Genomic DNA, 12,511 nt, shown 5'->3' on the forward strand with positions numbered 1-12,511 from the left:
CTTGCCATCTCCATGAGAGATCTATTTTTCCTTTCAGCTACACCATTCTGCTGCGGTGTATAAGGCACAGTACATTGGTGTTTGATGCCCTTTTGAAGCATATAATCCTTGAATGCATTTGACATGTATTCTCCACCTCTATCTGAGCGGAATGTTTGGACTTTACATCCACACATATTTTCAGCCATTGCTACAAAGTGTCGAAAGCATGTAAACACATCTGCTTTCGCTTTCAAAGGGTAAGCCCAAGCAAATCTGGAGTAGTCATCAATGAATGTGACGAAGTAAAGATGCCCCCCTATGGATGGTGTCCGCATTGGACCACATACATCACTATGTATGAGCTGTAATTTACTTTCAGCTCTAACAGCTCTATCTTTGGGGAATGGTTTTCATTGCATCTTTCCCAAAATACACCCCTCACATACATGTCTTGGTGGAGACTCAAGAGGCGGCATATTATCAACCATATGATGCTTCTGCAAAAGCATCAAACTCTGAAAATTTACATGCCCAAAACGAGCATGCCATAGCTCTGCATCATGCATAGCAGGAGTGTGGGCAGCCACTGTATTTGCATCATAACTGCGCTTGTCATAGCTGTCCAGCTTATACAAGCCTTTGTATCGTGTTCCAGAAGTGACTATTTCATAACCCACTTGGTGTGTCACTAGTGCATGTGACCAAAAAAGTGTACTCTTCCTGGATTACATTAGCTGATTGCTGTGCTTTGTCGTCAGAAGAGTCTGCTACTGCATTGCCTGCTTCTTTCCTTTTCTCTTTTGCAATGCGCTTCCTACATTCACTGATGTAGTGTCCAAGCTTATGGCAGTAGTGACATTTGCCCTTCTTTTTGGGCTTGTTTGCATCCCCTTTGTCAGACTTTTCACCACTAGAAGAGAGTTGTCCATGACCAGCCTTGCTAGACTGTTGTCCCCCATGCCTAAAGCTCTTTGCTTTACCCTTATCCTTGGCTGTAAATGCCTTTTCTCCACCACGGTTGCTCGATAAGTTTGCTCTTGTTTGCTCTTCCTGCAAGAGTAAACCCACGAGCTCTTCAAAAGTGACGGGATCAACACCTCCTCGGTAAAGAATGAAGAGTGTTGGTGACCATATGTCTGTCTGGGATAACCTCATCAATGTTGAGCAATTGTTCTTGCAAATCTTTCACTTTGGTGAGATGATCTGCCATAGAGTCACCCTCATCCATAGAAAGAAGATCCAATTGCCTCTTCAAGTAGGCAACTCTTGCCTCGTTGCGTACCTGATAAGCTTCGATGTCTTGCATGAACGAATGTGCGGAATAATAGTCCTTTTCACTGAAAGGGCTATCAATGACATGGCCTGTGCATCTCTGGAGTCCCATCTCTTCTGCTCTTGTGTGGGAGCAGGTTCTACATCAGGAGCTCTTTGAGCACCTCCCCTTTGAGGCGTGGCTGGTTGTATGGTAAGTGGGCGTGTGTCATCACCCCACACGATGCCCCAAAGCCCTTTGGCTACCAGCAAATTATGGATCATGAAACTCCAGAGAGAGAGTAGTTAGATCCATCCAGCTTGTCCTCCTGTGTGAGCACACCAAATACATCTGTAGCATTCTGTGCCATGTCAACAAAATATACCTGCAAGCAAACCAAGCACCAATGTGCACTGCCAGGCAACCAAATGTCCTTTGCAAATGTATGCCTGCAAACCAAAGCAAGTGTAAACCTGCACCAAATTGTCCAATTACATTCAATGTGTATACATACGCGACAAATCGCAGCTGTAATGCCCAATTACATGCTCCAATCTGAAAATCCCCAATTTTTATGCACTCCAATCGCTTCAATGTGCATCTAATTGGCCAATTTTCACAAAAGCCCCAAATTTCTGCAAATGAAAGAGGTTCAATTTGCTGATTTTGACTTGAATTTCGAAAACCCCCAAATTGCAGGCAAATCAAAATGCCCAATTTTTTCAATTTGTCCTGAAATTGAGAAATCCCCCAAATTGCACCTGCAATTTTCCTTTCAATCTGACTTGCACAGAAGTGTCTGCAAAATCTGCATATGACCTGCACTGGTATGGCTGCAAATTTTGTATTTGTGTTTGACCGAAAATTTGTACTGAGAATACCTTTGGCAGCACTTGTGAGGAAGCAGGTGCTTGGTGGTGAGCAGACAGTCGAGTAGAGGTAACGGGCCAGCAGGCTAGCCAAGTCGTGCAGAACAGTTGTTGGAGGGAGTCGTTGCAGCTGGAGAATCAACGTTGAGGAACACACGGAGCTGCAAGCTGGTGCGGGTAGCCGGATGGATGCGTGAAGAGAGTGTCGAGGAGCTGTCGACAGGCGTCGGGCACTCAGGTCAGAGGGTGCGAACAATGGGCGGAAGCGAGCACGTCGCTGGAGTTGGCAAGTCGAACAGGCGGGAGCCGGTTACGGGAGGTGCTGGAGTCGCTGGCGTCGAACAAAGGCGACGAGGCAGGCGTGGATTAGCACGGAGGGCGCAAGGAGCGAACAGAGGCACAGGGCTAGCGCGCAGGTTGGCGGGGGCCTGTAGTCGTCGACGCTTGAGCGCAGGGTCAACAGTCGAGCAGGCAGAGTCGGAGGCTCGTGCGGAAGACCGAGCGGTGGAGGCGACAACCGTCTGCTGGGCGACGGCCGTCACGGATGCCAGCTCTGGGCGGTGGCGGAGCAGCAGAGGCGCCGGCTGAGAGGGGCGACGAGAGCAGTAGCGCCGCCGAGGCAGGGGCGGAGGTGGTCGCCTGCGCACTACTGCCGCCGGCTGGGCTGGGCTGTGGCGGGCCCCTGCATAGTAGAAGCGCGGGCGCGGCTGGGCGGCGGCAGCGACCAGAGGAGCGAAAGTGGCGACGCTGGGCGGCGATTGGGCGGCGAAAACCAGTGAACGCCCCAGAGCTCAGAATTGGACGGAATTTCGTCGGCTTTTTCTGCAGATTCTCCACAGGCACTACTCCAGAGCTAGCTCCTAGCTCTGATACCAAATGTTGGGTGTTCGACTCACACACTCACACACACAAACCTGCACATTAGGGTTAAGTGCAGGGTAGAGAAGCTCACACACAGAAATGAGAGAGAGAGAGAGAGAGAGAGAGAGAGAGAGCCAAAAGTATGGTATCCACAAAATGCAAGTCAACCCTTGCATGTGTGCCACATCCATATAGTATAGAAGTACAAAATATTATATGTTAAGAGTGTCCTTTAACACTTGATGTCCAAGGGGAAAAACCACATGGGAAAAAGTGCCCTTGGTTAAGCCTTGTTCACACATAGCACTACCATAAGTGAGCATATGCCTACAAGCCTACCATTCAGGCTGTAGGAGGCCAGTGGATGATTCAGAATGGTTTACGATTCCGTAATGACAAAATTTGTGTACCACAGATCCCGGACATTAGGTCCAAGATTCTTAAGGAGTGTCACGACGCCCCTTCTGCCGGACACCCTAGGGTACACAGGACGCTATCGTTAGTGAAACACACTTTTTATTGGCCAAAGATGAAAGGATATGTAGAAGATTATGTTCTCAAGTGTCAAATTTGTCAGGCAAATAAAGCTGAACGCTTTAGACAGGCTGGGTTGTTGCATCCTTTGCAAATCCCAAGTAATAAATGGGAAAGTATTTCCATGGATTTTATTACCGGATCGCCAAGAACACATCAAGGCCACGATTCTATTTGGGTTGTGGTAGATCGCTTGACAAAAATGGCTAGATTTTTACCGATCCAAAAGACTATTACAGCTACGCAATTAGCACGACAGTTTATCGAGCAATTGTTTAGACTGTACGGGTTACCTCAAGACATAGTCAATGATAGGGACTCTAAGTTTACGAGTGATTTTTGGAAACTTGTTTTTGAGAAGTTGGAAACAACTTTGCATTTGAGTTCCTCATATCATCCTCAATCTGATGGCCTGACTAAAAGAGTGAATCAGATTTTGGAGGATATGCTTCGAGCATATGTATCCAAAAGACAGAGTTCGTGGAAGGATTATCTTCCTATGTTAGAATTTGCTTATAACAATACTAAGCATACGAGTACAGGTTTTAGTCCTTTCATGCTTATGTATGGTTTTCAACCTAGATCACCTGTTACAGTGGGATTCTCAGGACTTCAGCATGATGCAGCACGTAATTTTTTGCAAGATATGCAAGAAATGTTACAAGTTGCAACGGAATCTATTAGAAGTGCTCAAGACCGAGACAGATTTTATTCTAATAGACGTCGTTCACCCAGAGAGTTCTCTGAAGGAACGATGGTGTATTTGCGAGTTCCGAAAGATTCTGAGACTTTACGGACAGGTCGATCTCCGAAATTATCCCCTAGATACTGTGGACCATTTCGTATTACACGAAGGATTGGCTCAGTTGCATATGAATTGGATTTGCCTTCTCATGTGAAAGTCCATCCTGTATTTCATGTCAGTAGACTTAAGGAAGTACTAGGTGGAACAGACCAGTTGGTTACTCCTCAAGAAATCATAGATGTCGAGGACATGACATTTGTTCCACACGAACCTGAAAAGATTCTTGGATTTCGTGAAAGAAGATTGCGTAATACGCTTATCACGGAATACAAGATCAAGTGCAAGGATCGTGTTGAGGAGGACGCTACATGGGAGACATTGACTACTCTTCAGAGAGATTACCCTAGCTTATTAGTGAGCTCAGGAGTGAGCTCTTAGAGGAAGGAGAGTATGTCATGTGCACAATGTGTATCTACCGTGTGCTATAAGCATGCAAGACTAGCTTCGAGGTTTGGGGAAGTTTGGAGCTAGGCAGGCTGATTGGCGAGCTGAGTTCGGGATAGACTAACGGGCGGGCACCCAAGTATGGACGGGGGGCGCCCAAGTGTGGACGCCCGATGACCAGCCAAGAGCCTATAAAATGAAGGCCAAGGTTAGTCATTATGATATAGAGTCTCGCGTGATTTGTGAGAGCTCTATGGTCTGGAGCCTGGATCTAGTGCAGACATGCACCTGCTTTACGCAGCCGAGGCCAGCAGCAATCTCGAGGCCCGCGAGGGTAGCTTCGTGGCGGTATGGGACGTCGCGAGGTGGAGATTGGTCGGTACGTCATCCTAGTTAGCTCAGCTCGTGGCTCGGTGGGGACAGCCAAGACTGTGAGCTTGCCCACGGCTGTCATGGTTGGGAGGTGAGTAAGGCCTGCATCCCCTTCTTGTTTGTTTGATTTGTTTGCAGGTTTCGAGTCTCGTACCAGGAGCATTCCACGAGGAGATCCGGTGGGGATTTGACAAAATCCCCGTAGGATCACCTCATAGAACGCTCCTGGTACAAGACTCGAAACCTACGAGTCTCGTACCAGGAGCGTTCTACGAGGAGATCCGGTGGGAATTTGACAAAATCCCCATAGGATCACCTCGTAGAACGCTCCTGGTACAAGACTCGAAACCTGCAAACAAACCAAATAAACGTGAAGGGGGTGTAGGCCTGACTCACCTCCCAACCTTGACAGCCGTGGGCAAGCCCACAAGTCTTGGCTGTCCCCACCGAGCCACGAGCTGAGCTAACTAGATGGACATACCGACCAATCTCTACCTCGTGACGTCCCATACCGCCACGAAGCTACCCTCACGAGCCTCAAGACTGCTGCCGGCCTCAGCTGCATAAAGCAAGTGCACGTTTGCACTAGATCCAAGCTCGACCATAGAGCTCTCACAAAGACATGCGAGACTCTGAAAACTAATGACTAACCTTGGCCACCCTTTTATAGGCCCTTGGCCGGTCATCGGGCGTCCACACTTGGGCGCCTGCTCGTCCATACTTGGGTGCCTGCCCATTAGTCTATCCCTAACTCAACTCGCCAATCAGCCTGCCTAGCTCCAAGCTTCCCCAAACCTCAAAGCTAGTCTTGTGTGCGTGTACACACGATAGATACACACTCTGCACATGACGCCGATTGGTCATCATTGGTGCTTCTACAACCGTGTACAATTCAGCCCAACTCTTGGTCCTCAGAGATCTTGCGTTTGGCTTATCGTCAATCCACAGTCAGTCTCTTCAAAGTAATAAAGCAAATACTATTCCGGTAACGGGATAGGGGGCCCTTTAGTGGGTAATTCGAGACCCCATATCTCTCTCTCAATCTCTTAAAGTTTGAAGTCATAAAAGTAGATTGCTAAACTCACGAAACTCAGAATACAGAAGGCGGTGTGAGAATTTGTGTGACAGGATCCTTAATTACGAACACTTCCGCTGCATGTTACACTTTCACAGGATACTTGGGGGAAAGCCATGCAAGTGGAACTGGATGCAATAGAGAAGAATAAAACTAGGGAGTTGATTCCGAGGCCGTCAAAACGGTCAGTCATTGGTGTCAAGTGGGTCTTTAAGACCAAGTATACGTCAGATGGGTCGGTGGACAAACACACAACCAGACTTGTGGCTAAGGGTTATGCTCAGCGGCCTAGCATCGACTATGAGGATACCTTTGCACCAATAGTGAGAATAACCACGATTCGGACCGTTCTTGCCCTTGCTCTTGCCTCTTCTCAACGGTGGCCCGTTTATCAGATGGATGTGAAATCCGCGTTCCTTAATGGTGACCTGCAAGAGGAGGTGTATGTTGCGCAGCCTCAGGTTCCAAGATCAAAGGGAATGGTTTATACGTTGCGGAAGGCCTAGTATGGTCTTAAGCAGGCTCCCATGGCTTGTAATCAAAAGATTGATTCCTTCTTTCTACGGATTGGATTTCAGAGATCCGTTGCAGATCTTAACTTATATCTCTTTCGAGAAAGCGGTTTGGTCACATTGATCATCCTTTATGTGGATGACCTCATTCTCACTGGCGGTCATGTGAAGCACATAGCAGTGACGAAGGTTGCCTTGTCAAAGGAGTTTGAGATGACCAACTTAGGCTGAAGGTTGCCTTGTCAAAGGAGTTTGAGATGATCGACTTAGGCTGAAGGTTGCCTTGTCAAAGGAGTTTGAGATGACCGACTTAGGCTTACTCCACTTCTTCTTGGGATTGGAGATTTGGCAGACCCAGAGGGGGTTCTTTGTCTCTCGAGTCTCAACAGCGGTATGTCCATGAGTTACTTGAGGCCTTTGGGATGGAGAACTGCAAGCCTATCACGTCACCGATGGAGCCGAACATGAAGCTTACTGTGAATGATCCTTGTGAGCCGGTTGATGCCTCTCTGTACCGGAAGCTGGTTGGTTCATTGATCTGGTTGCTGAACACCAAATTGGACTTGAGCTTTCCTGCAGGGCTGTTGAGCTCGTTCATGTGGACGCCTTTGAAGTCATATTGGGACGCAGGATTGCGGATCTTGCGGTATCTGTAGGGTACGAAGAATCTTGAGACTCTTCTGCGACACTAGAGGGGAAACAAAGGACCGAGTCCGACTCCAAGGCTGGAGTAACTCATATTGGGAAGGAGATCCAGACACGAGGAGATCTACATCACGCTACAGTTTTACCCTCGGCTCAAGAGCTGTCTCATGGAGCAGCAAGAGGCAACCAACTATTGCCTTGTCGTCTACAGAGGCAGAGTACCAGGCTGCTTGTGGTGCTGCTTGCAAGGTTGTGTGGCTACGGAGGTTGCTTGGCGAGATTGGGTTTCCACAGAAGGAGCCCACGGTCATCCAATGCGATAACCAAAGCTCTATCGCTATTGCTCGGAACCCGGCCTTCCATGCCCAGACCAAGCACATAGAGATACAATATCACTTTGTTCGAAAGAAGATCTTGGCTGGTGACATCTTACTTCTTTATTGTTCGACGGAGGACAATGCGGCAGACCTCTTCACGAAGTCTCTACCTCAAGCTATGCTCCAGCAGCACTCCAACTCACTGGGGTTGGTCCCACATCTAGAAGCTAAGAGGGGGTGTTAGCAGTCATCTCCTGTCTATATATTACACCAAGGCCTCTGTTGTGGGTGTGCCCGCCCAGTTTTGGTGTTCCCCCATTTTCCCTCACTCTCCACGTATTTTTTCCATTTTTTTGGGTGTGGTTGGGCTGGGGCTGTCGATTGATCCAGTTGCTGGCCGACTTGTTTCTTTGTAGCCCGACTTCTTCTGCAGACCTGGCCGACTAGGATTTTGCTAGTCGTGAGCGTATGGCTGCTATCGACCTATTCTGGACTAGCCGACCAACAGCCTGGGGCCATATAAAATGGCCCCTTGCCCTCCACACTCTCCATTGTAGATTCTGGGATTTTCTTATGTGTATATAGCAGAGTTACACAGCTTCTCTCTCTCTCTCTCTTCTGTGTTTTTCTCTGTACAATAGTTGTCTTCATTTCCGCAGTGCATTCTGATACCCTAATTCGTAGTCAATCCGAGTCATTGGGAACTCGCTTTTGACTGTCAGCTTATTGATAGCGTGATAGTCAACTCAAAGTCAAAGGAATCCATTCTTTTTTTTTACAAAAAGGATCGGGGTTGCGAACGGAGACACACTAAAGCGTATGAAACCAAATTGCAAAAACTCTTGGAGTTAAAGTCCAACTCCGTTTCCATGGCCTTGAAGAGGCAATATGGAAACTTGCTCGGGGAATCGACACCTAGGAGGAGCTCAATTTTGTGGTTCTCCAATCTAGATGGAGGGGAGATTGTCCCGAAGAAAGGTCATGCAGGTCCTTGTACTTCTCAGAAGCACTAGCAACCATCTCAATGGTCTAAACGTAGATCACCGCACATTGTGCACCTCTCGAATCTCTCGTTTAGCCTGCTAATGCCTAGAAAGTTACGTATCCCTGGCTCACATTTTATGATCATGGAAGCCCTGGACACATTTCAAGCAATCCAAAAAGTGTGTTGTTCCCAATCTATGTAGGGATAAACTTGTGAAACGACTAGATCCCTGAGACAAGAGAGGCAACCATAAAATCTGCACAAATTTTGTGCCCTAGATCACTAACTTAGTACGACGAGCTTCAAACTTGATGCTCGTGGTCATGCCTGTGCTAAATCCCTCCACTTGCTTATCCAACAAAGTCAACGAAAAACGAGCTCACCAAGTGGCCTCTTCCCTAACCCATCTTCCGTACTACCAACGACTCTCTAGCCACCTACGTAGCCAAAAGTCTTGAGCATGGTTGCCCTTTTGCTTATCTCCGAGCTCCCACCTGACAATAGCACCAACCATAGGATTGGGAGCTAGAGGACTAGCGACAACCTAGGGAGTCAGTAAAATCTTGGGTACTACGAGTCCAAAATCTTGATAAACCCCCTAACCTTATGACAGTCATCTATAATCTTTAACTTAAGAATGCACTCCCTGTAGGAGAAAACAAATTGGTCTAGAGGTTTTCCGAACATTTTGCACTCATCCCACACGGTTCAAACACGTTGTTCATTGTAAGACAATAACTCTTTGTAAATACCTTTAATAAGTTAAAACTCCTCCTCAAAAAGGTCGACCCACATAGGTTAAAGCTCCTTCAAGTGGAGAGGGTATCAAAGAAGGTTGCCCAACCGAGGTGACAAAACCCCAAGCCTTGCTCCTACTACGCCACCCAAAGCTTTGAAAAGGAAGAGACTGTAATCACAGGGGGTAATCACGTTGACCTCCGCTACGTTCAACGAAAGAACCTCCAAGCCTCACTCCTTGATCATGAGGGTATTGTGTGGAGACTAGGCATGGTGGATAAGGAATGCCAGTACCTGTTCGTGTACTCGTGCCTGTTCGCATACCTGTACATGTTTGTGTGCTCACACCCAAGGAGGCTTGAGTCATGGTCTCTGTGAGGGTGTGAGCTAAGCTCTAGTATGAGAGCCCCTATTTGTGCGTGGTCTCGAAACGATAGTTTTGTGTTCACTTCCCTCCAGGTGTGTGAGACTAGTGGGTCAGGCTATTTATGTCACACATAATGTTGTTGGGCTGCCTTATCAAACACTAGGCTTCATTGACAAGTGGGTTTTTGGAGCGATCAAAATGTTGTCGAGCTGCCTTGTAAAGCACTAGGCTCCATTGACAACTAGGTTTTTGGATGGATCAGAAAGAAAGTGCTACGAATCTTATGAATACCTTATCTAGCAACCAATGTCATTATTCATATTTGTAACTTAAATCTCCTTGCATAAAGACAAAGGGAGTGTAAGAGTATTGAGAGCTGAGACGGTCTTCTTCAATAAAAGTTTGAGAGAAGCTCGTGCATAACCTGCACTCTGATCTGTTGTTTGCACTTACATCCCATGCAACCTTTAGCAGCCTCACCAAAAGCGCACACCAGACCTTAACTTCTGATTTGTGCGAACAACATACAATTATTTTCTCTTGCATCACATAGTCAAGCACCATGGCTTGATTCTGAAGATGAAAAGCCCAAAGCAATGTTTCCGATGAGCATCTCATTTCTTTCACGTATACACACTGTACACTTAACATGTTCTTCAGAACTTCCAGTAGCCCTTATTGTGATGCAAACTCTATTACATGAGCCCCCTAAATGTCAAACAGTGTAATCTCAGAATTGAAAACCTCATTGGCCCAAGACTTGCTTGTCCTTTTAACAACCTATGTGCTAAGTTTGGGGGCCATGACAGTTTCAAAGAGCAACCATAGTAGCCTAGTGTTGCAGGATCAATTATTGTGTCCCGTGGGGTCATTTTATCTGTTTGTTGTATGCTCAGTTGGAATCCCGTGTTGCACTCCCACAATCAACTTGACCCTAAAACCTTATGTTCCTTTCCCTTCACAATCTGAAAGAATTCACCAGATTCTTGAGCCCTCTGTCATGCGTGGGGAAGCTAATATGCTGTCGACTTTTCCCGAGCCATATAGCATCTATAGCAAATCACCCTTTCCCCAATAACTTTTATTCATAACAAAACAATTGGACATTTTAACAACTAGTGACTCATAGCCACTCTCTAGAAAGGGAGCACAAACTACACTCGCCAAATTCATTCCAATTCATCAAGTTTTTGTAAGATTCAAAAGCTCTGAGTGCTGAAGAACCCACAACCCTGATTTATACCTTGTCCCAATGAAAAGTAAAAAATAAAACTATATCAAAACAGGAAACCCATATGCTATGCCAGATAATTTTAAAACACAAAATCTGACTCTCAAAAAAAAAAAAAGGTCCAGAAAAAGCTTATCTATTTCTTTACCAGTGCTAGTGCGCGAATCTGCTCCCAAAACTACGCCTCCGTCGTACTGCACAGCCATGATAGTTGTCTGCAGCCCAAAAGAAGGAAAAACAAAAATAAATCTGAAAATCCATGAATAATGAAGCCCACAGAAATTTCAAAAAATAATAATAATAATAAATCTAGGGGGTAGGAGGACGCACTCCCATGGAGTGGGGTGCCTTCGACCAATCAGGTGTCCAGGGTTCCATGGTCGCACGTTTGAATCAAGCAGTAGAACTTCTGTTCTGTGCAAGAATGAAACAACTCTCAGCGCGTGAGAAAGAAGCAAAATATGCACCCAAAATACGCTTTATATATAAGGCAAAAAATTTATAACTTAGGGCTGTTTATTCTTCTTTTTTTTTATTTTGGCAAGGAGGAACTCTCTCCTATCACCCCTTTGTGGAGTGAGGGGGAGTATAAGAAAGAGGAACTCTCTCCTATCACCCCTTTGTGGAGTGAGGGGGAGTATAAGAAAGGGCAAACAAAATCCCAGGATCAAAAATTTGTATGTCCTTTGATGTTCTAAGAGGGCTTACATACCAACCCTTACGTTTAGGATAGGCGAGGGGATGGATGGGGAGTCTCATGAGCATGGGCGGAGAAGATCTCTCCCCCTTTTTAGGGATTTTCTCCCCTTTTTTCAAAGTGTGTAAAGACCGATAAGCAACCCAGCAATCACGGTTATGGCAAATGGGACATATCTCTTTTGTTGTACCACCAGGGATAAGTGCACTGTAATACACCCAACAACAAGTGCACACAGCACAAGCAAAAGTCTCGCTCCCCACAGGAGCTCATTATAGAAGTGCCTTTACCACGGAACCAAGTTCTAGTTCTTCTCCATTTCGACGAGAAACTCGGAACTCAAGGAGGGATAAAGAGCCAATGTCATCACAAAGGGATCCATGTGAGCATTCATAGAATGTGTCCTTAGCAAAAACGAGCCTACAAATTCAAAGCCAGGCTGAAGAAGGACAAGCATCATTGGAAACTGTGCACGCCAACCCCTTAGGGCAAGACATCCCATACCCTAAAACTAAGGGTTCGTGCAACCACCTCCTTATGTTCCCCCACTGTGTGAATACGCAAAAGACATACTAAGGATGGCATTCGAAATGGGAAAGTGGGGGTTGCGACATAGCACGTAAATCCAAGCCAATCCACATCTCAAGGATGATGACTAAATTTAATGGAACTGGAGATCTCATTCAATACCTAGAGAAGTTCGATCAAAGTTGTGAGGCCATGGGACGATTGATGATCCCACCAAGATCTACTCATTCGAACTTTAAAGGCAAAGCATGCTAGTGGCTTAGTTCACTAAACATACTTGAAAAGGCTAGCTAACGAGGACTTGAGACACACTTTCATAGTGGGATTCTCACCTAGTGGAGTCAAATGGATCCCCAT

General features: G+C 46.4%; 1 protein-coding gene across 1 annotated transcript in view; it reads right to left on the reverse strand.

The window, feature by feature from the left end:
- Positions 1–11,417, reverse strand: part of PBA1 (N-terminal nucleophile aminohydrolases (Ntn hydrolases) superfamily protein) — a 30,293-nt gene extending 18,876 nt beyond the window's left edge. The window contains exons 1-2 of the mRNA XM_086787417.1: positions 11,260–11,417; positions 11,078–11,144 (exon numbers count right to left, since the gene is read on the reverse strand). Coding sequence (XP_086643543.1) covers positions 11,078–11,144; positions 11,260–11,307 — 115 coding nt within the window. The 5' untranslated portion in view covers positions 11,308–11,417. The remainder of the gene's footprint in view (positions 1–11,077; positions 11,145–11,259) is intronic.
- Between the last annotated feature and the right edge of the window lie 1,094 nt (positions 11,418–12,511).

The sequence above is a fragment of the Cibotium barometz genome, chromosome 51 (assembly GCF_041138505.1).
Source record: "Cibotium barometz isolate CiBa-2024 chromosome 51, ASM4113850v1, whole genome shotgun sequence".
In the NCBI taxonomy this organism is placed as follows: Eukaryota; Viridiplantae; Streptophyta; class Polypodiopsida; order Cyatheales; family Cibotiaceae; genus Cibotium; species Cibotium barometz.